The sequence below is a fragment of the Pseudorca crassidens genome, chromosome 12 (assembly GCF_039906515.1).
Source record: "Pseudorca crassidens isolate mPseCra1 chromosome 12, mPseCra1.hap1, whole genome shotgun sequence".
NCBI lineage: Eukaryota > Metazoa > Chordata > Mammalia > Artiodactyla > Delphinidae > Pseudorca > Pseudorca crassidens.
The window spans coordinates 62,103,019-62,129,984 of NC_090307.1; the positions used below are offsets into that span (position 1 = coordinate 62,103,019).

The window sequence follows — 26,966 nt, forward strand, 5'->3', positions numbered from 1 at the left end:
ATCAATCAACATTTCTAAGTTTCTATGTATTTGTGATATGTTTTGGTTTTAGTTATGTAAGAACTGTAAGAATAGTGTTAGGTGTATCTATATTTGTGTATAGTGTTATGTGTATCTATATATGTGTATCTATAATATGTGTTAGGTGTGTCTATATTTAGGTAATGTTATAATAAAATAGCTTAAATCAACACTGAGGCCCAGAATGTTTTTCCCTTTTAAAAGGAACTACTGAAGCCAATTTAGAGGAAGCACACTAATTCAAAAGATGAAGCAAAGGAATGGGAACCAAGGCATTTGGTGTCTATTCCTAGCTACTGGCTGGCAGCCCTCTGTGACTCCAATTCCCTAATTTGTAAAATATGACTCATAAGGAGTTGCAACTGAATATTTTAGAGTTTTTAAATTAATGAGGGATAAGTTTTTAAAAACTCCCTGTACTGATATGAAAGTTCCAGAAATCATTCACAAGTTTATTATAGCAAAGAAAATGGGCCTAAAAGGAAGTGAGTGAGTTCAGGACGTACAAGGAAAGGCAGTCAAGGGAGAAATCAAGAGGGAAGTGCGTGGTCAACTCCCCACAACAGGAAGTGGCGCTCTGCAGATCAGAGCTATTACCGAATAAATACTTGCTGGAATTTCCAGAGATTACCAAACAAACATCAAGAAGGAAGTGGCTTTTTTCTCTTTGGAAAGTTTTATTATGGAAAACTTCTAACACGAAGAGCCGAGAATAGTAACGAGCACTACCCTGCAGCTTCAGGCAGTCGTCACTCACGGCCCGTTACTCTGGAGCAAATTCCAGACATCATATTATTTCGTCCCTAAATACGTAGGCACGCACCTCTAAAGCAAAACAACGGGAACCAAGGCATTTGGTGTCTATGCCCAGCTCACTGGGGGGCAGCCCCTGTATCTTCAATACTGCAATTCGTAACATACGATTTATAGGGGAACGGAACGGAGATTTTTTTTAGGCAACCACAATCAAAAAGGAGGCGGTTAAATCCTCCTAAGGCTCCAGGAGGGAGGCTCACCCCAAAAACCTGGGTCGGCAGAGCTCAAGGCGCTGCCCGTGGACATCCCCTTTCAAGGCGGAGGCCCCGGGCGCAGCCCTCGGAACCCGCCTTTTAGGGCGCCGGCGGGCCCTGGCACCGCCCCTGCCCCGGAAGTCTCTGCCCATTGGCCCCAGCCGCCCCCGCACGCCCCTGCCGCCCTGGGCGCGCGGGGTGGGCTCGGGGGCGCGCACGCTCTGCGTGCCGGGCGCTCGGGACTGTACCTGGCGCGGCCCAAAGGCCCGCAGTTAGGCCTGCCATGTTCGTCTCCGCGGCGCTTCGGGCCCGTGCGGCCGGCTTCGCCGCCCAGTGGGTAAGGAGGCTCGAATGAGCGCGGGCGCCGCCGCCGCCCTCCCCCTCTCTCCGCGCCTCCTGTTGCAGCGGGCACGCGGGAGCCCAGGGCCCCGGACGGGACCCCGGGCGGCGGCAAGGACACCGCGGCCTTCGCACTCCTCAGGGAGGCCGCGTCGCCGTGGAGCGAGGGGGTCGGCGGTGCGGCTGCGGCGGGCGCGAGGCCTCCTTCCGGACGGGAGGCGGGAGGGCGGTGCCGGGACCCCCGCCCGCCTAGCAGGCCGAGTCTCTGCGCGGGGCGGCCCCAGGGTCCCCTAGCAGCACTGCCCTTGGCAGGTGGGGAAGTTGGCCGAGTGATGGCGTCACCGCGTCCAGCACCCGGAGGACGTCGGGGCCGCTCGCGCTCCTGACATCCAAGCCCGTCTCTAGAAAGGACGTTTACAATCGGAGTGAAACAGCCGTTCGCACTAACTTAACAGAGCGTGTTCCAGAAATGACGAGGATGACGGCGGGGCATTTACCGGAAGGAAAGCAGCCTTTCCCCCAGCAGTAACATAGAAAGGTTGAATCAGTTCTCGGTAGAAGGGAGGGCGGTGGCGCGCAGTAGCGGAGGATGAGCTCAGGGCCTTGCAGGGAGACCTGAGTTTGGATGGTGGGTGCACCGTCTTTCCACTTTTGGGCTCTTATTGTTCTCACCTGGTGTCCTCGGCTGTCAAGTGGGAGTATTCCAATTTGCAGAGTTTGGTCTTCAATAAACGCTTGAGGTTCTACTGTTACCTGCTGGGCTCCAGGTAACAATGTGGATAATAATAATGACAGGTGACATTCCGTGACTGCCCTTCTAACCAGGCTCTTCTAGCCTTATACAAATAGTGGGATATCAGAATGAGCTAGCAAAAGTCAGGAAAGATGTGAGTAAAGTGGTCTCACCAATAAAGTTCCTTTCCTAAAAGAGAAACCTTTGAGGAAATCATTTACATTTTCAAAGAAATTGCTTATTTTGTTATAATTGCTGCTTTATTAGCCAGCTGCCAATTTCTTCAGCCACAGGATTTTATTCAGCTCGTCATTGCTTTAAAAATATCCAGAATTTAGTACTGTGTCTAGGGGAAGACACTAATTGTGTGACCTTGAGCCATATTTCTTAATCTCCTTGAGCTCTATTTTTTTCCCTGTAAAGTGCAGTAATACCTTATTGACCGATTGTCAAGAATTGCCTAAAAATTATGAAATATGGAGCAATAGCTACTCAAAATAAGTTTATTTCCATCTTTCCTTTAGTAATTGCCCAAAGTTTTCTGTAATGTTGACACCATTTTACAACTCATCATGCCTCTCTCCCAAGCCACTAATTAGTTTCGTAGGGGTGAGAGAGTTGTGGTGGCATTTTCAAGGATTGTGTTTTCAGTTTTAGAATTTTAATTTGGTTCCTTTTTTATAGTTTCTATTTCTATCTTTTCACTTATTGAAGATTTTTTTCTTTCTGTCCTTAAGCACTGTTGTAGCAGTTTTGAAATTATTGTTTGGTAATCTCCATTGTCTTTTTTCTTGAAAATGGGTTGTTTTCCTTTTTTGTTGTTTTATGTTGAGTGATTCTGGATTGTATCCTGGACATTGTGAATGATGTCGTAGAGGCTCTAGATTTTTTAAATTCCTCCAAAGAGTATTTTGTTGTAGTTGTTGCAGGCAGGCAATTAACTTGAACTGCAGTCTGGCTCCGTTGTGGACAGCGGCTCAAATATTGGTTCAGTTCTTTTAGCTTGGCTGTTTGGAGTCTGCCCTGTGTGCATGCATGTTTGGAGTTAGCCACAGAATTGGGGGCTTCTCCACTCTGGCTTTTCCTTTTCTGGGATTTCCCACTTGCCTATGCCTCTCCTGTGGTTGTCCCAGCCTCTCCTGTGGTACTTCAAGACACTAGGGCTGCAGGTTTTCTCTTGGAGTTTTAGCTGCCCAGCATGGGATAGACTGGGGCCTGCCTTCACAGTAAAAGATGTAAAGAAAAAAAAAAAGAACCCTTATTGGCTTCTTCTAAGTCTAGACTCCCTTCATGTGTCTGCCTGCATTTGGTTGTTCTTCAGTGCCTTCAGAAAGATTTTTGGGTTTTAATTTTTTAAAAAATATTTTGTCCAGAGTTTATAGTTGTTACCCAGTGGTTTGGCCTGATAATAATCTACTCAGCCGTACTAGAAGTAGAATGTTCTTTGGTGGCATTTTTCTTCCTGAATTTTAAGGTTTGTAGAATGAAATGTTTTCCCATTCCATTAGAGATTCCATTTATTTTGCAGTATCTACATTTTGGCTCTAGGACATTAACCCAGTTCTTTAGAAAGAAAGAGAGGGAGGAAGGAAGGGAGGGAGGGAGGAGGAAAAGTGAGATTAGAGGGCATTTATATTAGTTTTTTATTGCTCCTGTAACAAGTTACCACAAATTTGGTGACATACACCAATTTATTATCTTATGATTGTGTAGGTTAAAAGTCTGACATGGGTCTTACTCGGCTAAAACCAGGGTGTTGGTAGAGCTACCTTCCTTTCTGGAGATTCTAGGGGAGAACCTGTTTCCTTGGCTTTTCTAGCTTCTAGAAGGTGCCCTTCTTTGTTGGTCCATAGCCCCCTTCCATCTTCAAAGCCAGCAAGGGCAGGTCAAGCTCTCACATACCATTCTGACCCTGCTCTAACTTTGCTCACTCCTCTGCTGTTTTAAGAGCCCTTGGGCCCACCCTGATAATCCAGAAAATCTCCCTATTTTTGGATCAACTGATTAGCAACGTTAATTCCATCTGCAACTGTAGTCCTCTTTTGCTGTGTATACTAACATATTCACAGCTTCCCAGGATCAGGATGTGGGTATCTTTGGGGCACCATTATTCTTGCCTGCCACAGCCGTAAACAGTTTAGGGGAAAGAGAAAATGAACACATTTTAAGTTTAAACACGGAGGTTCAGTAGGTCACTATTGCACACTACAAACTCAGATCTTTATATTGGAGATGTGAACTCAGTCTCCAGTGTAAGGATACAAATAGTATGCTAGGGCTTCCCTGGTGGCGCAGGGGTTGAGAGTCCGCCTGCCGATGCAGGGGACACGGGTTCGTGCCCCGGTCCGGGAAGATCCCACATGCCGTGGAGCGGCTGGGCCCGTGAGCCATGGCCACTGGGCCTGCGCGCCGGAGCCTGTGCTCCGCAACAGGAGAGGCCACAACAGTGAGAGGTGCTGAGAAGCAGAGCAGCCTCCCTAAGGTTATAGTAATAGGTGAAGGTGAGACTGACTGAAATGATGTTTGGACATTTCATTTCTATGAAGTATTCTTCTTCTTAGGACATTGGAGAGTTATTGGTATCCATACTGGATTTTAGATATGTAAAGAATGCTTTGTTTAATTTATGGGCAAGATGGCTGAAAGTAATCACGAATATTGTGACCATTAATATGGTTATCTTAATCTGTAATGCTCCTTTAATACCTGAGTTGTTCGTTTTAGCTTTTCTATAATATAAAATTTGGCCAAATTTTACTTGATAATTCTCTCACAATGCTAGTAAAATCACTTATATTTCTTTAATCCAAATTAACATTTTTAGTTAAACTATTGATGCAAGTTTATTTGGAGAACATTTGTAAAATTCTCCTATGTATATTTGAAAATATTACAAAACTTAGGTTTAGTGGTTTAGTTTAGACGGCATGTCCTCAAGTCAGAAAAACCTGTGTTTGACTTTTCATGGATTTAGCTGTGTGATCTAGTGAAAGTTCTTTTCTTTCCTTCTTTGAGCCTTAGTTTCCATATCTGTAAAACAAGGGATGATGATAATACCTATGTGGGGATTTTGTGAGCCAAGGGAGGCAGGCCTTTTCATTTCTAATCTGTCTCCCTATATATGCTATGTGTTTTTTTTTAAAAAACAGTAAATGCAGCTCTTCTGTTCTTACGGAAAACCTAAATATATATACATTAACACAGAATTTTAGCAACTTAATGTCAAAGGTGATTTCTTCAAAATAGTAGAGAAAGGGCTCAATGTGTTTATAAAACAAAAGCAAGCAAAATAATGAAGGTAAACTGATAAATATTAGCCCTCATTTGTTTTTCAACTGGGCATACACTATTACTCATTCATAGCAAGTTATCCCGTGGCCGTTTTCAAAGCTGCCCTGTTTTTTGATATCTTTAGGAACTTCACCTATTTTACTACATTCATTATAATATCCACATCAGGCATTTTCAATAAAGGAATAAATAAGATATTAAAAGTTTGAATTATAGAGGGGAGGGGCAAGATGGAGGTAGGGGATTAAGAGTTACAACTACTATATATAAAATAAATAGGCTGCAAGGATATATTATTGTACAGCATAGGGAATATAGCCAATATTTTATAACTTTAAAAATATAGGGATTCCCTGGTGGCGCAGTGATTGAGAGTCCGCCTGCCGATGCAGGGGACACGGGTTTGTGCCCCGGTCCAGGAAGATCCCACATGCCGCGGAGCGGCTAGGCCTGTGAACCATGGCCGCTGAGCCTGCGCATCCGGAGCCTGTGCTCCGCAACGGGAGACGCCACGACAGTGAGAGGCCCGCGTACCGGAAAAAAAATATATATATATATGTGTGTGTTATATATATATAGTGAATCACTATGTTGTGCACCTGAAACATAATATTGTAAATCAACTAGACTTAAATTTAAAAAAAATTTGAATTATAAGTAGTCTTTTCCCTACTTAATGGGCCATTTGAATTCAGTTTCACTTTTAGAAGAAAGAAGCATTCTAGGACGAAATCGTCTTAGAACTGGAAAAGAACAACTTAATTAGGCGGGACTGATTTGAAGAGTAAGCTGAATTTTCCCCCCTCCTTAGACTAGAGTCTAGGCTTTTCACTAGACTGGAGTCTATAGTTTCTCATTAGACTCTAAAAATGTCTATACTTCAGTGAATTCCAGTTGAATTCACTGAACTCCAAATGAAAATTCAAGAAACTTTTTTTCATAAACAAGAATATAATTTGATAGTGAAGAATTAATAGTGAGTTTCAATTCTAGCTTTTTCAGGGTTTAAGAAGGAAGGGAGAAGACTTACAGCAGGCAAGTAGTGACAGTGACTCTGTGTTAGTTAGCTAACACAGCACAGTTCTCAAAATGCAGTTTAAATTTTCCATTGTTCAGCTATTAAATGTTTTATCCCCATATCAGCTAGGCAGATGTAGTAACGCTTTAACAGGTTTATAGTATCTTCAGAGATAAGGTTATATAGTACCTGACTATTTGAACCTCAAAATACTTGAATAAGTATATATCCCTGTTTTTACAGATACAGAAATTGACACAAAAAAATTAAGTGGTGCTTCCCTGGTGGCGCAGTGATTGAGAATCTGCCTGCTAATGCAGGGGACACGGGTTCGAGCCCTGGTGTGGGAGGATCCCACATGCCGCTGAGCAACTAGGCCTGTGAACCACAACTACTGAGCCTGCGTGTCTGCAGCCTGTGCTCCACAACAGGAGAGGCCGCAATAGTGAGAGGCCCGCACACTGCGATGAAGAGTGGCCCCCGCTTGCCACAACTAGAGAAAGCCCTCGCACAGAAACGTAGACCCAACACAGCAAAAATAAATAAATTAATTAATGAACTCCTACCCCCAACATCTTTTTAAAATTTAAGTGACTTGTGGAAGGTTACACGTTAGCAAGTGGCAGCATGGTGATCTAAACCCAAATCTTCCATTAAAAAAAATCGTCATCATCATCTGAAACTCCAGCTTTTCTTTCTGTAACTTAACTACTTTTTCCTGACTGTTCTCAATCAGTATGTAGTCTGTCTTCAAGGATTTGGACTTTAAAACACTCTATTTTGGGGAGAGAGAGAGAATATGTGTGTGTGTAAATTCACGTGCATATGCAGAGTTACAGGTCAGCCAGAGAGTGCCTCAAAATAGATTTTCCAGTATGCAAGGGCTCAAGACCAATTTTCAAGATTATCTGTATATTTTTAAGTAAGGTATGTGACATATCCTGGAATAATGAGGAAAGGATCAAAACTGAAGCTGTTCTAACTTAGAGATTGGTGGTGTTTATTTTGATATACTGGGAAATTGGAAAGAGAATTAACAGTAGATGTTTCATTTTGTACTTGATGAACGTTTTGTTTTAAATAAGAATTTTTTTTTCAATTTGTCAATTCATGCTAAAAGAAACCTAGAAAATAGAGAAAATATAAGAAACAAAATATAAAATAAGAGTCCGTTGTAATCTTGTTATCATAATAACAGATAAGCACTTTTAATTGTTAAGGCCATCTAGTATTTTCATTAATGTCTATATTGAATATATTGGGATGGTAGTTTATGCTTTTCTGTTTGTTTTGTTTAACCTTGATATTTTCCAGTTATGATTGTGCCACAAACACCTCCTTCTATGTCTTTTTTTTTTTTTTTTTTTGCGGTACGCGGGCCTCTCACTGTTGTGGCCTCTCCCGTTGCGGAGCACAGGCTCTGGACGCGCAGGCTCAGCAGCCATGGCTCACGGGCCTAGCCGCTCCGCGGCATGTGGGATCTTCCTGGACTGGGGCACAAACCCGTGTCCTCTGCATCGGCAGGCAGACTTTCAACCACTGCGCCACCAGGGAAGCCCTATGTCATTATTTTTAAGAAATATTTTTCTTATCTACATAATATGTAATGTATAATATGTGTGTGTTGTGTGTGTTGCATTTATTGTAAAGGAAATTTTTATCATATATCTCAGACACCAAAAAGCAAAAAGAATATAATAAACATTGTGTATCCATCCACTTGCTGCCTAAGAAAGAAAGCAAAGCCAACACAGTTGAAGCCCCTTTGTGTACCACAGCTGATCAGATTCTCCCCTCCTCCCCCCATTATCCTGAATATATTTATCACTCCCATATTTTATACCTATGTTTCACATTCTGTACCTGGGTCTTTTCTTGTTAATTAAAGCAAGTGTTCTGTGTAAACTTATTTCTTGAACTGAAATATTATTTGGATCTAGGGAAGAGTTAAATCTGTGATTGTGTTATGTCACTGCTTTTGCTTCCTTGTCTGTTATGTTTGCCTTTGAATTGTCCAGCTCTTTGCCAGTTCCATGCTTTGTTTAATACAGTGTTCTACCAACTGTGGTTAGTAGAACTCAGAAGTTGGAGGATTTCTGAACAACTGTAGAATTGCTTTTCAGGGAGAGGGTAGAGAAGGTAGAAGTGGGGGAGAAGCAATAAGGCAAAGAGAAATGAAATGCAACATAGAGAGTAATCAAATGGATTCCTTCCAAAGCAATTGAGTATGGTCAATCTGCATAGCGTTATAAGAAGCTTTCTGAAACTACTTTTATGGCTGGAGTTTCTAAACTAATGTAGTAAAGAATTGAAAAGGGGGTGTACATTCAACTCATTTTTACAGAATGAAAACATGTTTATGAAATGAAAGCTATCCAACTTGATTCAGACAAAAGTGAAAGGCAGTAAGTTAATGGTACATTAACTCTGCAATTGCATGCCAAAAGAATGTAGGAGAAAGGATATGCGACTCAGGAGATTAGGTTGTCATTCTGGTTCTTCCACTGACTCGCGTGTTACCTCAGGCAAGTTAGTAACCTTACGTTTTTCTTTTGTTTGTTTTTTTTTTTGCGGTACGCGGGCCTCTCACTGCTGCGGCCCCTTCCGTTGCGGAGCCCAGGCTCCGGACGCGCAGGCTTAGCGCCCACGGCCCACGGGCCCAGCCGCTCTGCGGCACGTGGGATTCTCCCGGACCTGGGCACGAACCCGTATCCCCTGCATCGGCAGGCGGACGCTCAACCACTGCACCACCAGGGAAGCCCAGTAACCTTACCTTTGAATCTCCATTTCCTTATATCTCTCCTGCAATAGAGGTGGGCATGGTGTAGTGTGGTAGGCCATATCTCTTAAGATATTCTACTTCTATCAGTTGATTCTATTATTTTAAATTATGGCTCTTAAAATTTCATAAGGCTTTTGATTTACTAAACTCTCTTAAAATTTTAGGGAAGACATGTAAGGAATTTGCATAAGACAGCTGTGCATAATGGAGCTGGAGGAGCCTTATTTGTGGTAAGTAATTACTTAGATTTCTTCAGAATGGAAGGAGTTGGAAATTTGGGTGGATACAACACAACATATCTTTGGTATTTGCTGGCCATTGTGGGAATTTAAACATAGCTAATTGAATTCACTACATTTCAAGAGGTGTAGTTCCAGCTAAACCTCTCAAATTTAAATTGATACCAGCGCAACTCTGGGAATAAGAATTTAGATTATTCCTTGGTGAAATAACTGTGAACCTAACCTGATTTCTTGTCACACTTTAGGTTCTTAAAAATCATTCATTGGCTAGTGAAGATTCTGAGGCTGCAACTTGGGGAATCCCAAAATGGCACTAGCTTGAAACTCATAGATTTTAGTAATACGGCGAACACATTGGCAGTTGGCCTTTATGTTTTTCATGTCCAGGGTTTCACTACAGGTAGAGGTCGATGAATTCCCTAGCTTGGTTGCACAATTCAGAAAGGCTAAGATATGTATCCCCTTTCTGTGACAAGGTACATTTTTTAGGAATCAATCTAGTGTTTAAAGGCAATTTAGTGGACTTGTATGTTGATTTAGAGTTAGTGGTATCATTTTGGAAAATGAATTATTTTTAGGCTGACTCTTAATAAATGAGTTAGCTATACTATTAATAAGTAGAGTCCTGCTTTGTATTTTGTCATCTTTGTCTAAAAACATTAGAGATGATTGTCCAAAGTTTCCGCTTTTTTTCTCTTCTATGTCCTTGAAAAAACAGAACTCTGAGAGTTAACTTACTAAGGGATTCAGTTCTGTGTTCACCATACATACAAAACATTAATTGATGTAAGTGTTAATCTCAGTGTGACTCATTTGATTTCCTGTTGACATGCCATTTCTTGTCAGTGTTTGAAGAGGGCCTGCTCTTTTGGAGAAGAAATAAAGCTTGCTGTTGGCTAGTTTCTGTTACAGAAAACTAGCTGTTGGCTAGTTTCTGTTACAGAAAACTAGCTGTTGGCTAGTTTCTGTTACAGAAAACTAGCTGTTGGCTAGTTTCTGTTACAGAAAACTAGCTGTTGGCTAGTTTCTGTTGTGTGGGGAAGAAATGGTGCTTTTGTTGTAGGAGGTAGGTCCCTTTGACAATCTGGTACACTCTCTTTTGGAAAAATGCACATATTTTCACACTCAGTATTTTGTGTCTTAGGGACTTCCGTTGTGGTCCAGTGGCTAAGACTCTGCACTCCCAGTGCAGGGGGCCCGGGTTCCATCCCTGGTCTGGGAACTAGATCCCACGTGCTGCAAGTAAGAGTTTGCATGCCGCAACTAAAGATCCCACATGCCGGGACTTCCCTGGTGGCTCAGTGGTTAAGCCTCCACACTCCCAGTACAGGGGGCCCAGGTTCGATCCCTGGTCCAGGCACTAGATCCCACGTGCATGCCACAACTAAGGAGCCCACCTGCTGCAACTAAGGAGCCCGCCTTTCTCAATGGACCCGATGCAACCAAATAAATAAATTAATAATAATTTAAAAAAAAATCCCACATGCCACAACGAAGATCCCGCATGCACAGCCAAATAAATAAATTAAAAAAAAATTTTTATGTCTTAATTTCATTAGGCTTCCAATAATTGGTAATTTTTTGTAATTAGATTACATTAGAAGATCCTATTCTCTAATCAAGTTGGATAATGCTTTTTTTGGGTTTTGATCCTAAAGCTACTTCTCATAACCTATAAAGGATGATTTTGAAAACTTCTAAATTTTTGAATTCTGCTAATATTTTGGTAATCATACTCATCAGATCTATATTTCATAATTAGTTTAGCCATTCTTCTTGATGCAAGGATAGGTTGATGTATATATCATGTTCGAATTAAAGCAAAGAGATTACATGAACAGTAGTAGTAAAGTACAAAGTTATTCACACTTTTGAGGCAATTTTGGTAATTTTGGAAAACATGATTTTTCCTTTGTGTAGCACAGAGATACTCCTGAGAATAACCCAGATACTCCATTTGATTTCACACCGGAAAACTATAAGGTATGACTTAATTAATTTACAAAATATTTAGTATCTTCCAGATGTATAAAAACAAGTGCTTTTTCTTTGATACAGAGGATAGAGGCAATTGTAAAAAACTACCCAGAAGGGCATAAAGCAGCAGCTGTGCTTCCAGTCCTGGATTTAGCCCAAAGACAGAATGGATGGCTGCCCATCTCTGCTATGAACAAGGTACTTTATTTTTGTGTTAGTTCAAAAAGAGGAGAGATTGTGTATAGTAACTTCCTTATGTAGAAATTTCTCTGACATTCATTGATATCAGTCCAGGAGTTGGAAGCCCTTTAATCATTTATATGTTTCATAACTCAAATTACATTTATGTTTTTGTTGGTTCCCTTAATAATGCAGAGAACTGAAAGGGTAGAGCTTTTTATCCTTGCAAGAAGTAGTAAAGGCATTATAGTGAAAGAGGCTTTCTTTTTTTCTGTCTTTGAGAGAAATGGCAATAATAATAAAAGATCCCAAATGTGTATAATTTGCTGTCAAGATATTCTGAAAATGAATATACTGCTTAAACACTAGAATTGCAGAGAAAAGGATCTGCTCACAGCTAATGTGAATCTTTTTAATATTTTGCATCTTTGGCTATAGGCGTTAACAAAAATACATATAATACATGGTATCTACGACACTTGATTATGGCAGCTTGGAATCCACAACCTACAGAAATCTTATGGGTGACCCATTTAAATATGGTTAATATATTCATGCATGTTTTAGGATTCATTTTTTCCTAATAGTGTTTTCAGCAGTAATCCAGATTTCAAGTTTATTCATATCCTATTAATACAACTACATTTGTATGGTATTATGTTACAGTAAAGTGCCATATAAAACCTTACATTATTATTTGATTCTTGTGAGAATCACATGACTAATAAGCCAATGTGATATAATGGAAAACATATTTTACTTTGAACTAAGAGATCTGATTTTTCTCTGGATTTCCTCATCTGCAGTGATGATTTTGAACTAGGTAGAGCTCTTCCAATTATTATATTATGATTTCTAAGTGATAGAGCTGGGACTGAATCATTTATAATTCTATGCCTTTTTTACTTGACTGAATATTGCAGAGATTCTGCTATACTTCATTCTCCTTTTCACTTTCTAATGTCTAACTATTAGGTTAGACTATTATCGTCTTTCTTGGAGTATAGGAATGTCCTCAGTTTATCTAATGGAATCCCGGATGCAAATTTTAGATATAGCTCATTGATCTCTTATTTACTTTGTACAGTACTCTAACACTGTTGTGGACCTTTAGTTTTTTGTTTTCTTACTATGAAAAATGTTATAAAGCAAGTTTGGTTGGTACTATACTTAGTAAACATAAGTGCTTATTTTTCTTTTTTTTCCAGTAAATCACATATATGTTTGGGGGTTTTCTAAATTCCTTACATTATTTTTATAATAGCCAACTTCCTCAATAATGATTTAGATACGTTTCTAATCATAAATACTTTTTTTTTTAATTTATGTTTTTAATAATGGTAAGCTTGTTGGAAGTCTTGCTGAGTGTCAAGCTTTGCAGAGCAAAATAAAATAAATGAGAGGGCTTCCCTGGTGGCGCAGTGGTTGAGAGTCCACCTAACGATGCAGGGGACACGGGTTCGTGCCCCGGTCCAGGAAGATCCCACATGCCGCAGAGCGGCTAGGCCCGTGAGCCATGGCCACTGAGCCTGCGCGTCCGGAGTCTGTGCTCCGCAACGGGAGAGGCCGCAACAGTGAGAGGCCCGCGTACCGTTAAAAAAAAAAAAAAAAAAAAAAAAAGAGAAACTAATGTGAGAACATTTCAAAAATATTGTCCTGTTCTATTTAGAATTGGTTGTATATGTGTGAGAGGCAAGAAATAGCATATAGAGAATAGAATCAAGATTCTTTCCACTTTGAGATTTTTAATGTTACTGTCCCCCTCCCCCCCCCCAAAGAAAGCCCAACCTTACAACAAAAACAAAATCCAGAGGCACATGCATCATTTCCTTAACCATCACTAAGGCGTAGGGAGGTGCACAGCAGCAGCTTGGGGGAGCTTTTTCAGTTAAACACCAGGGCCTTAAAATTCCATTGGTCAGGCCCCAGTGTGTGTATTTTGAGAGAAATATTCAGACGTATAAGCCTGGTTTAGTATCACTAAATTAAATTTAGCATACCTACTTTAACCTTGCACAGGTGAGCCGGGATTAGACGTCTTTTGAGAATAAATTTCTTTTAGAATCCCTGAAAAGAGAAAGTTTAATATATTTGTCATTTGAAATGCCATTTAATGAGTTCCTTTTTCATGTCAAAACCTGGATATATGTATAATTTTTAAGTGTCAAAATTGAAGGACTTAGCCTCGCAGATATCAGATACAGATATAGTTTCTGCTTTTGAAGAACTTTTTTGGTTTTTACCAAATTGAAGTAATATGCTCAATTAATAAATATTGTAATCATATTATTTTAAAATATTTTAGGTTGCAGAAGTTTTACAGGTACCTCCAATGAGGGTATATGAAGTAGCAACTTTTTATACAATGTATAATCGAAAGCCAGTTGGAAAGTATCATGTTCAAGTCTGCACTACTACGCCTTGCATGCTTCGTAACTCCGACAGCATACTGGAGGCCATTCAGAAAAAGCTTGGTATGGGACACAGTATATTTATAAATTTTATGAAAAAATAGAGTTGTATTTTGAGATTTGACCTATTTCTTACCTTTATTTTCAAACTTTTACCATCTTACTGGATCTGTACTTCACGAGTAAATTTTTGTCTTACTGTGTTTGCCCACCATTATTGCTTCCTATTTTGTATTCTTTAGTTCTCCTCCTCAAAGCTGAGTTTTCATGTTTTCTTCCTTAACCATTGCGTATGTTTTAAAAGCTTCTCAAAGTTTTAAAGTTTCATTGTTTAGAAAATTAAGTTTCACTTGTTGTGTGATAGCATGTGGCACATAAAGAAGTGACTATATCATCCTTGTATCCTTCCAAACAAGACTTGGAACAAATAAGATATGAGAATAGGACTTCCCTGGTGGCGCATTGGTTAAGAATCCGCCTGCCAGCGCAGGGGACAAGGTTCAAGTCCTGGTCTGGGAAGATCCCACATGCCGCAGAGCAACTAAGGCCATGCACCACAACTACTGAGCCTGTGCTTAAGAGCCTGTAAGCCACAACTGCTGAAGCCTGAGTGCCACAACTACTGGAGCCCGCGTGCCTAGAGCCTGTGCTCCACAGCAAGAGAAGCCACCGCAATGAGAAGCCTGAGCACCACAACGAAGAGTAGCCCCCACTCACGGCAGCTAGAGAAAGCCCGCATGCAGCAACGAAGGCCAATGCAGCCAAAAATTAATAAATAAATTTATTTTAAAAACAAAAATGATACTAGAATAGGAAGAATGCTCCAGGAAGGGAAATTTGGAATAAGATGTTATTACAATTATACTCCAATGAAGATGTTTAAAAAAGAAAGATGTTATTACAGTAGCATTCACAGAATTAAAAGGGCATTTTACTATAAAAAACTGCCATTGCTGCATTTATCACTCTACATATCAAATGAAGTAAAAGGAGGTGTCTCTTAATTTTGTTGTTACTTGTATGTTGTAAAAATAGTTGGAGGGTATAGAAGTATGTAAGACAGAAGTGTGAAGTCTGCTCAAAATCCTACCCACCCCCCATCTCCGAGGTACAAATTCTGATAACAGTTAGGTATATTAGTTTTAGATTTTATGTTGTTTTAATTATTTTCATTATTAAATACATAAATGTAATATGTCTGTTTGCTTTTTGCACTTGATTTTGGCTATAATAATATGTGTGCCTCATTTTTCTATTATAAGTTAAATTATTCTGCAGTTACTTTCATGTGTACAACATGTCTTTGCATACTTGTCCAATTATACACGAAGGTTGTTTACAAGAAGTAGAATTGCTGGGTCAGATTTTACTGTATTTTGCTAAAATGCCTTCCCTAAAGATATGAGAGTACCTATATTCCTTACATTCTTAATCTTTGACATTAGCTGTTTTCTGAGTCTTTACCCGTCTTATAGTATGACTGATTTTAGTAGGTTAATTATCATGATCAAAATGAAGATAATAGGGTCTGATGCACTGTTATGTAACAACAAACACTGGAGATGAGTCCTCTGAAATTTGTTTTTAAAGGAACAAGTCCACTTAAATCCTTTAATGTTCTATAATAACTATACAGAGTTTAATTTAAGAAATTTAATGCTCTTGAATACTTTTTATATGCCTCTGTAAATACTTCATATATATATGCTTTTTATGTTGGTTTTTTTTGGTTCTTAAACTATATTGCAATTAAAATATAACCTGGTCCTTACCAGTGCTTATTTATATTTTAGGAATAAAGGTTGGAGAGACTACACCTGACAAACTTTTCACTCTTATAGAAGTGGAATGTTTAGGGGCCTGTGTAAACGCACCAATGGTTCAAATAAATGACAACTACTATGTGAGTATTTACTTAATATAAAGTTGTATGATGTTATATTTAAAATATTTTAAACATTTGGTTTCTTGTCATGTGGATGTTGGTTTCTGAATTATTCATTTAGAAGAAACTGTTGGCATAAATATCTAGAAGGTTTCTTTTTTCCTGGTTTCCAAACTTTATTAAAAATCAAAGAACAGAAAAACTTTACATAAAATATGTCAGTTTTAGCTTCCACATTATTGTCCACCAGAATGTTTTAAAAAAATTATTATCATTAGGGCTTCCCTGGTGGAGCAGTGGTTAAGAATCTGCCTGCCAGTGCGGGGGACACAGGTTCAAGCCCTGGTCTGGGAAGATCCCACGTGTCGTGGAGCAACTAAGCCTGTGCACCACAACTGCTGAGGCTGCGAGCCACAACTACTGAAGCCCGCGCGCCTAGAGCCCGTGCTTCACAACAAGAGAGGCCACTGCAGTGAGAAGCCCGCGCATCGCAACGAAGAGTAGACCCTGCTCACCACAACTAGAGAAAGCCTGCACACAGCAAGAAAGACCCAACGTGGCCAAAAGTAAATAAATAAATTTTTAAAAATCTTTTAAATAATGAAAAATTTAATAATTTACATATAAATACAAAAAATAACCACCAAGGCTTAATAGATAATATTTTGCCACACTTGCTTTAGGTATTATAGTTTTTATCATTATTATATGCAGAAATCAACTATAGGTGAGGGTAAACCTCCCCCACCCCCATTCAAAATCCTGTTCTTTTCCTTTCATTCCCAGAGATAACCACTATCATAAATTTAGTGTGTTTTTCCTGTACATGTTTTTTAAACTTTCAAAATATATGTATCTAGGCTTGCTAATAATACTATATTGTGTTTTAAAAATTTGACAGAGATTGTATCATACCTCTAAGAACTGCTTTAGCCAGATCTCAGAAGTTTTTTTTTTTAAAGGAAGTTATTTTGTTTGTTTATTTATTTATGGGTACATTGGGTCTTCGTTGCTGTGCGGGCTTTCTCTAGTTTTGTTGAGTAGGGGCTACTCTTTGTTGCGGTGTGTGGGCTTCTCATTGCGGTGGTTTCTCTTGTCGTGGAGCACGGGCTCTATGTGCACGGGCTCAGTAGTTGTGGCTCGTGGGCTCTAGAGCACAGGCTCATAGTTGTGGCGCATGGGCCTAGTTGCTCCGCGGCATGTGGGATCTTCCCAGACCAGGGCTCGAACCTGTGTCTCTTGCATTGGCAGGCGGCTTCTTAACCACTGAGCCACCAGGGAAGCCCCTCACAAGTTCTTTTTTTTTTTTTAAATATTTATTTATTTATTTATTTTTGGCTGTGTTGGGTCTTGGTTATGGCCTGTGGGATCTTTTGTTGTGGTGTGTGGGCTTCTCTCTAGTTGTGGCGCACAGGCTCCAGAGCTAGTGGGCTCAGTAGTTGCAGCGCATGGGCTCTCTAGTGGCATGGGCTCCAGAGTGTGTGGGCTCTGTAGTTGTGGCGCACAGGCTTAGTTGCCTTGCACCATGTGAGATCTTAGTTCCCCAACCAGGGATCGAACCTGTGTCCCCCACATTGGAAGGTGCATTCTTAACCACTGGACCACCAGGGAAGTCCCATTACAAGTTTTGGTAAGTAATATTTTTATCATTTAGTTCTAAATATTTTTAAATTTGCATTTTGATTTCTTCTTTGACCTGTGTTTTTGAGAAGTGTTCTTAATATCCAAGTGTATGGAGTTTTCTAGTTATCTTTTTTTAATTGCTTGCTACCCTAATTATATCATGGCTGTCATTCATAATATCTTGTTAGTTCATAATTCTTAGAAGTTTGTTTATGGAAATTCTTTTAAGACCTGTGTCGAAGGTAGATACTTCAAGAAGGGATTGACTTTGCTTCTCTCTTGCTCCTGGAAATACTACTGGCCCAAAAGAAATCCCCTCTTCTTAAATCCTCCCCTCTTCTTCCCCTAAAGTGTAAGTTCCAGACTAGCAGGGTTGTTTTGGGGGACAGTTTTAATTTCTAGTTTTCCCTTATATTGAGGGTAGAGTTTTTGGGGGGGTCTCAGCTTTATGTGGTTTGGATGACCTCCTGTGTCCTGGAGATTTGTCCCTTGCCCCTCTAGGCTATGAAACTCTGAAGCCACGGTTTTTTGCTGTTCCACTGTCTCCCTAAGTTTTCATTGAGTTTTTGGCCTCTGGGTATTTTTTTCTTGTCAGTGCCTTGATATTGATAAAATTTTAAAGTTTTTAAAAAAATTTTATCCAGCATTGTTAGTTGTTACAATAGGACATTCAGTCAGGATAGCTGGACTGCCATAATGCCTGTAATGGAAATCTACAATTTTTTTTTTTTTAATGAAGATGAAATTGGACTTCTTTGGCATTTTACATTTCTAGGATGTTTTTATTACCTATAGGGGTTTTCTTCATTTTAATGATGGTGATTCAAATTTCTTACCTTCTCTTTCTCATACTTAAAAAAAAAAATTCCTTTAAAAATATGGCAATAACTTACCCTTTTCCCACACTTCTGCAATTTACTCATAATCGTGAGGATCTTAATTTAATCAGGAAGTAGACAGTCAAGGCTTTATATGAAGCACTGTAACTCTAAATATAGTAGACTGTGGATTTATGCAAGAGATTCAGTGAGTAGTGGTATGGTCTTTGGTGAGGCAGTTAACTGTTTTATTATTATTTATTTATTTTTGGCTGCCTTGGGTCTTCGTTGCTGCACGCGGGCTTTCCTTAGTTGCATCGAGTGGGGACTACTCTTCGTTGCGGTGTGTGGGCTTCTCACTGCGGTAGCTTCTCTTGTGGAGCACGGGCTCTAGGCGTGTGGGCTTCGGTAGTTGTGGCACATGGGCTCTAGAGCACGGGCTCAGTAGTCGTGGCCCACGGGGTTAGTTGCTCTGTGGCATGTGGCATGTTCCCGGACCAGGGCTCGAACCGGTGTTCCCTGCCAATCTTGGCAGGCGGATTCTTAACCACTGCGCCACCTGGGAAGCCTGAGGCAGTTAACTTTTATGGCTCTCAGCTGACCAGTGGATAAAATGAAATAGTCACATAAACTGTGATTGGATACCGATTAGAGAGAAATATTAAATACATTTTGAGGATGGCTGGGTAGCTTTGAATATGGTCTTGACATTTGATTTTATTAAGGAATTATTGTTAGTTAATTGGGTGTGGTAATGACATTGTGTTACTTAAGAACATTTAAAAATGTTCTGGGAGTTCCCTGGCGGTCCAGTGGTCAGGACTCTGGGCTGTTACTGCTGTGGCCTGGGTACAGTCCCTGGTCAGGGAACTAAGATCCCACAAGCTGTGCAGTGAGGCCAAAAAAAAAAAAAAGTTCTTAGGAGATGCCTGCCCGCTGTGGTTATTAGGGGTGAAGTGTCATGATGTCTGCAACTTGCTTTTAAATGTACAGCCAAAAAAAAAAACACAAACAAAACAAAACCAAAAGGCATATGTGTACATAATTCAGATATGGTAAGGAATATGGTTATTCATGTATACTTTTCAAATTTTCATAATAAAGAGTTGGGGGAGATAAAATCATTAGGTGAGTTTAAAGATTGCTTCTAGTTTTGAGGTTCTGAGCATCTGTTGCACCCTAAGCAGTTCTTATTTTTATAAATGTTTATTCTATATTAAAGGGCTTCTATGAGGCCAGGCATTGAATATACAGTACTGAATCATGATTTCTCTAGCATAGTACCAGGGTCCTAAAAACATTTTCTTAAGTACGTAACAGTTTGGGAGGGGTAGAGGGGATATAATGTAGTTTAGGCACTTTTATTAGTTTAATCTTGCCCCATTCTGTTTTGACTGTCTTTTGACTAAACCTAGGGTGCAGCCAGGGGTAGGAGTGTGTCTATGTGTTTTAATTGTATTTGTTATTTTAAATAACAGAACCCTTGAGGTAAGAATTTTACACAGGTGCATAGTGTACAAAATACAAAGCTGTTCTGGTTGAAACGGGGATTGGAGGGTCAGGATTTATTAAAATAAATGTGTCCAAAATAAGTTTTTTACTTTTCCCTTTGAAAATTAAGTGAAGTTTGCAACAGGATGAATTTCACCTGGGAAATAAAGAAGATATCACTAGGGTACTAGATCATTAGCTTAGGGACAGATATTAGGCATCTACTTTTTATGACTGCTGGTGCTAATTACTATTTGCATCTCACTGATTCTTCAAGGACATAGCATTTGTTGAGCATCTGCATGGCAGTGTTCTATTTTATTCATTTTCTCTTTTAATCCTCAAAACGCTCTGAAGTCAGTTTATGAATGAAGAAACAAATTTGGGGAAGCCGAGTAATTTCTCTCAGATTGCTGGCTAGTAAGTGTTGGGACTTCAGCTCAAATGCAGAACTATCTCCCTTCAAAGCGCTGCTCTGTGCTGCCTCTTCAGCTCCTATTGCTATTGCATTTAGCAGGACAGACTATGTATAGGAGTTACTCAGTTGTTGCCGCCTTGGTAACTAGTGAGCTGAGACAGACAGTAAACTGTTATTAGGGATTTACACTGATTTTGAGGTAGGATGTAATTTTAATATTTGACTATTTTACTTTTTTTTTTTTTACTTTTTTTCCTAGGAGGATCTGACACCTAAGGATATTGAAGAAATTATTGATGAACTCAAGGCTGGCAAAATCCCAAAACCTGGGCCAAGGTATCCTTTTATTTCTTTTTAATAAATTTTAATGGCTTAACCTACATTAGTCTTTCATGTAGACTTAATTTTAAAATTTTAAACCCTAAGTCCACAGGAGTTTTCAGGAGCCTTGAATACTATCTAAATCAACTTGTCATTTAAAGCAATGATTTTTTCCCCCATCTAAAACCCTATACCCTATCAGATAATCATCTAAAACCCTGTCAGATAATCATCCATCTGGATGTTATAAAGAAGGGAGATGTACTGCAAATAGAAATCTATTTCATTGTTTAAAAGTTCATACTGCCAGGATTTGACCCAAAGTCTGTCTTCCCTCTGATTTCCACCTAAAGGTCCAAAGGTTCTGTCCTTTGAACAAACACAAGATAATTTTTATATCTCTTCCAAATGCCAGCTCTTTAGTTACTTGAAATAGCTATCTCATCTTCCCCATATCTTTTCTCAGATTTAATATTCACAGTTGTTTCATTGTTTTTCCTTATATGACATAGTTTTGGTCTCCCTCCTTGGCAGGTCTTCTGGTTGGAAATGAGTTTCTTAATGTGACACTTAAACTAATCATAGTATTTGAGATATGTACTTAGCATGTGGGGCATTGTGGGACTGTCTTCTTTATTCCAGACATCATGCTTATAATAATGCAGCCTAATTACATCAATTCTTACTTCAGATACATTACACCATTAAATTGTACTTACAGTCAGTTAGAATGCCTAGATCTTTTTTCAACTTAAACATTGTTTTATCCAGGCTACTCCGATCCTGCAGTTATGTTACTAACTGCAGTAATTAATAACTACTAATTACTCCTCATTCAGTTATGAACCTGAACTTTTGCTGCTAAACAAACCCCTATTCCTTATCTAAGTGTTCACATTATTTAAAATTCTCTCTTAATACTAGCAATGTTTGCATGGTTTTATACAGTTATAGTCCCTTTGTATTTTTTCTGCTTATGTTATATAAAATTTTCCTTGTCTCAATATATATATAGGTTTTAAAGGCCATATAGTATTCTAATGTATTGCGAGAACTATGATGTGCTCTTTATTACCCTGTTTTAAAATATATTTTCCTTCTTTTTGTTACAAACGATTCCCTGAGGTTGAATTACTAGGTCAAGAGGGTATGCACGGTTCTGTAGTCTGCAAGAAGTACTGAGAATTACTCCCTCATTGTTCTGGCCGACTAATAACCCTACCTAATAAGAAAAAGAGGTCAGTTCAGGATAACTTAAGTTTAGTAAAGGCAAGTTGGTCCCTAAAAAACATACAATTCTTTCAACACTTGAATTTGCTTAAAGAGGTTTGGCATTCTCTTCCTAGTTCCTCACTTACTTGGGCTACACTGAAAACATTTTTTTAGGAATAAAACATTTCCACTGTGAAGAATTAGTCTCCTTTATGGAGGCTACGGAAGTGAAACCTTTTGTCATTTAACATTACAATATTTCTCTTAGCCACTGGTCCTGTCCCTTACTTATCCTTGCTTCAACTGTAGCCGCCCCTTGCCCAGAAACAAAAGTTCATAATATTTTGCACAAACTTTAGCTTGTTTTTAGGACTCAGATGTTTTAAAATAAGTTCGTGCTACTCTTTTGTTTGTACTTAAACCCATAATACTTCTTTCAACTTTGGGGTACTTTGTTTTAATATCTCAGGTGCCCATTTCCTTGTGAAATCCACTTGGTTTCTTTAAATGTCCCCTTTTTTTCTCATTAGGTATTGTTTGTAATTCTGTAGTCATACTTTTGGAGCTTTAGACCCTCCTCCGTCCTTTCTTGTGAACTTTGTGATCTATCGATGACAACATTAATCCAGCATTAAATCTCCTGCCACACAAACAGACAGATAGTTGCTTTGTCTACTTTATTGTATTCCCTCAGCATTCATTTGTTTCACAAATGTTTCTGGATGTGTGCTGTGTGCCAGTCACTGTTTTAGGTTGTGCATACAAATTATGAACAAGGTAAAGTCGTCATATATTTTATATTCTAGTGATGGAGAGAGACAACTAGTGTAATACCTGAATAATAAATGCTAGGAGGAAAATAAACAGGTTAGGGGATGGAGGATGACTGGAGGTAAATGTAGTCAGGTGAGGCCTTTCTGAGGTGGTGAATTAATGACCTGAATGATAAGCCCAAAGGAACCATGTAAAGAGCTGGAGGAACAGTGTTGCAGAGGGAGAGGAAAGAGGAGGTATTAAGTTCCTGGAGGAAAAGTAAGATGACAGTATGGTTGAAGTGAGTGATCAAGGAGGAAAGTGGTGAAGAGGTCGGAGAGGTAGGTAGAGGCCCAGGTAAGCAATTTGGGTTGAATCCTAAGTATAAAAAGCTGTTGGAGTGTTTTCAGTAGGGAATGATATGCGTGATCTTGTTAAAATTATTGTCGTAGTTGCTGTGGAAAGAATAGTTTAAAATTTAGTGGATGTTGTAGGACAGAGGAATTACGAATGATTTCTAGCTTTTTAGTCTGAGCACGTCAGTGATTCCTTTAACTAAAATGAAGAAGATTTGGGGTAGGGCAAGTTTGGGGAAGAAAAGTCACTTTGTTTTGGACATGCTACTGAGCATGTTTGAGATGCCTACTTAGACATCCATGGTAGAGTGCTGGAAGTTTAGATACGAGCTTGGGATTTAGGGAATACATTAGGGCTGGAAATATGAATTGGGGATTCATTAGTTATTATAGATGGTATTTAAAGCCATGTCTGGATGAGATTACCAGGGGTGAAATTAAGAGTTTGTTGTTGTTTTCAGTACAGGAGATACTATAACATTGTATTTTAACATTAATAAACAGGAACTAAGTACCACAGTAAAGCACTTTCGACATCTAATAATAATAGGGATGGTGCTTTATCAGTAACTGTAAATAGTTCTTCAATATTGGTGATTTTTTTGACGGTGTTCTAGATTTGAGCCAAAGACTTTAAGAATTACTGGTTTCTCGGGGCTTCCCTGGTGGTGCAGTGGTTGAGAGTCCGCCTGCCGATGCAGGGGACACGGGTTCGTGCCCCGGTGCAGGAAGAGCCCACGTGCCTTGGAGTGGCTGGGCCCGTGAGCCATGGCTGCTGAGCCTGCGCGTGCTGAGCATGCGCGTCCGGAGCCTGTGCTCCGCAACGGGAGAGGCCCCAACAGTGAGAGGCCCGCGTACCGCAAAAAAAAAAAAAAAAAAAAAAAAAGAATTACTGGTTTCTCAACCTATTTTTATTTACTACGTACACCTCTTATTTAAAAAGCTAATATAGGGAATTCCTTGGTAGTTCAGTGGTTAGGACTCTGCGCTTCCACTGCATGGGGCACAGGTGGTCAGGGGACTAAGATCCTGCTTGCCATGCGGTGCAGCCAAAAAGAAATTTTTTTTAATAAATAAATAGCCGAGATAAATCTATTTAGTTTTCAGTAATTGCAGAGCATCCATCAGTGGTATATGTAAAGAGTGTATCTGGACATGGTAATTCAGAATGTCTTCCCAGCATATGAAAATAAGAACTTCCCCAAGTTAATTTCTTGGCTATTGAGAGAGACTGTGATGACAGTAGTAACCAAAATAGTTATAGCTGTTCTTTAAATTAACCAAAGCTGGCTACTGCTTTTTTATTAGTATTTTTATAATAAAGCCCTCTGCTTAAATATTTGAAAGAGGTGCTAGTTGTGAGTCTTTGAGTAATTAGAGAAATTAAACTGGTTCAGTGGTAACTGATTTGAGTACCACTATCAGGTGTACTCTGGCCAAAATTGGTAAAGATTTCTCTTTGTGGTTCAAAACTGCTTTATTATTTTGGTAAATGATGGCTAGAAAGAAAAAAACTGATGGTAAGACAACATTCTTTCTTTTGACATTTATAAATATTTGTGTGCTAGAGATTCTTTTTTTAAATTTATTTTTGGCTGCGTGGGGTCTTCGTTGCTATGTGTGGGCTTTCTCTAGTTGCACAAGCTGGGGCTGCTCTTCATTGCGGTGCACGGGCTTCTCATTGCCGTGGCTTCTCTTGTTGCAGAGCACGGGCTCTAGGGCACGTGGGCTCTAGAGCGCAGGCTCAGTAGGTGTGGCTCACGGACCTAGTTGCTCCGCGGCATGTGGGATCTTCCCAGAACAGGGCTCGAACCCATGTCCCCTGCATTGGCAGGCAGATTCTCAACTACTGCGCCACCAGGGAAGTCCAAGAAGTACTTTTTTTAAGCCATAAAAAATGTACAGAAAGGCCAAGTTTTCTAGAATGCAAATGAGTTAAAATGATTACTGTGCAAGTAGTGTTGGAATGGCTAAAAAACCAGATTTACCTTTTGAATTGTAATGAAGAGAACAAAGTAATTAATAGATGGTATTTTAAGCATATCGGGGAAATCATTTTTTGTTTTTTATTACGTGAAAATCTGGGTGTAAATTGTGGCTGTCGGGTGAATGGGTGGGGCTAGATCATGGGCTCTCTAGGGTTCTGAAGCATGTTTATAGATAAAGTGAGGGGGAAAGTTACATGATCAGTAGATTAAACCAAGTTTGTAGGCTTTACTGGAGTATTTTACAGCCTTTGTAGTATTTTAATGTGCATTTTGTGAATGGTGGGGGCAGGGGAAAGTTTGCAGGCAGGCATAACAGAGGACTGGAACCCCTTTTTTTCCCCTAAAGCATGTTATGGGATGGTAATTTCGTGGAACAAACTTTAGGAAACTGGACCAGATTATTCTTAAAGTTCCTTTCTCATATGAAATTCCATAATCTGCATGTGAAAAGCTCATGCAGTATACATGATTAATTCTATTTACTGTTCCAGAAACTTCAGTTTTTTAATCTTCCTAAGTTGATCCTTAGTGTTGATAAAGAGGGTAGCTGAGCTTAAACCACAAAAGTAAAGGAGAAGAAAGAAAAGTCCTCCAAAATTGATCAATTTCATTATTTCAGTGGTAGTCAAAGAGCAGCAAGGGTACCTGTGCTGCCAGTTGACATAAAAAAAAATTACAAAGCGAAATACTGTTTATTAAAGCTAAATATCATTTTGCTACTTACCCTAAAACTTTAATTTTAGGCTGTAACAGTACAGTAACTGCTTTTTTACCTGGTTTTCATAGTGAACCTATAATGCAAATATATTAACTAATTTCTGACTTTGTAGGTATTCTTTATTATAATACACTACTTAGTTACTTGGATTTTGTAATGTAATAGCTTAAAAGATCTTATAAATGACTATGTGGTGTCATTTTCCTGTCCCCTCAACGAATGATTTTCTAGGGCTCTAAAAATAGACTTATAAGATTGATGACAGAATGTGAAGGGCAAAGCCAGAGGGAATAAAATGATTTAATTGAATAAGTTCTTCAGCTGAAATCTGTGGCAGGAACAAGGTAAATGAGCAAAGCCAGGGAATAGAAGGGTGAAACAGGAGTAGGTGCTGAGCTAGGCTCTAGCAACAGAGGTCAGACAGGGCAGAGGTTGAGCCTGAACGATTACCTGGGAAGTATGTGTGGTGGTGAAAAGACAGGTTCATTTACCTCTGCACTGCCTCCCTTCATAGAACTATAGGAGGACCTGTTCATGTTTTCTCTGTGGCTATGGTAGCCACCCTGATCTGGAACCTGTTTTTGAAAAATTAATATGAATAATTTAGCCTTTAAAAACAAAAATACAAACGGATTTTGTCTTTACTGCTTCTAAGGGACATCCTCCCAAATCTTCAGATCTCTCAAGGAATCCAGTTTTTGTTTCCAAATACAGTGTGTAACTGTGTATTCCCTGCGACAGTGGATCTCAGTCAAAATAAAATTCAAATATAAAAAGAATAAATGTAGTGCTCTAGTTTATTAAAACATGCTTTTTAAAAATGTCCTCTGGGGCTAGGTTATTTTGCTGTAGTTCTTAGCTATGATCTTTGGGCAGATGCTGCATCATCCCAAGCCTTGGTTTCTGTATCTGTAAAATATTTTGGCCAGTGTCCCTTGTCTCATGGTATTGTTGTAAAGATTTAATGAGCCAGTGATGTATGTACACTGCTCAGTAAGTGGGAACTAGTATTAGTATTATTTTTATATTTTTCATATTTCATATTTTTATGTCAGTTTTTATATTTAAACTTAGGAAGAGAAAATCTTGCGGCAGTTGTAATGTTTGGATTAAATAATCCATGCTAGTTTTCTGAGGAGAAATAGTTACTTAACTGAGCTCTTGTGAGGTAACAGTTATAAATGGTAACCATTAGCAGTCAATTTAATGTTACTTTTCCTTTCAGGAGTGGACGCTTCTCATGTGAGCCAGCTGGAGGTCTTACCTCTTTGACTGAACCACCTAACGGACCTGGCTTTGGTGTGCAAGCAGGCCTTTAATTTATATTCAACTGTAAATATGTCACTGGAGAAATAAAATATGAATCTCCTGTCTATCTA

General features: G+C 39.3%; 1 protein-coding gene across 2 annotated transcripts; it reads left to right on the top strand.

Moving 5' to 3' along the window:
* The first annotated feature begins 1,210 nt into the window (after window positions 1-1,210).
* Window positions 1,211-26,966, top strand: NDUFV2 (NADH:ubiquinone oxidoreductase core subunit V2). Of its 2 annotated transcripts, XR_010933139.1 has the most exons (9): window positions 1,211-1,368; window positions 9,359-9,424; window positions 11,357-11,419; window positions 11,495-11,611; window positions 13,899-14,067; window positions 15,798-15,907; window positions 16,168-16,455; window positions 20,499-20,575; window positions 26,813-26,966. XR_010933139.1 is itself a non-coding variant. In XM_067699697.1 (8 exons), exons 1-8 carry the CDS (start codon window positions 1,315-1,317, stop codon window positions 26,904-26,906), a joined length of 750 nt encoding a protein of 249 aa, XP_067555798.1. In that variant the 5' UTR covers window positions 1,211-1,314; the 3' UTR covers window positions 26,907-26,966. The 2 variants fall into 2 exon arrangements, 1 of the variants encoding a protein (XP_067555798.1); XM_067699697.1 differs by lacking the exon at window positions 16,168-16,455.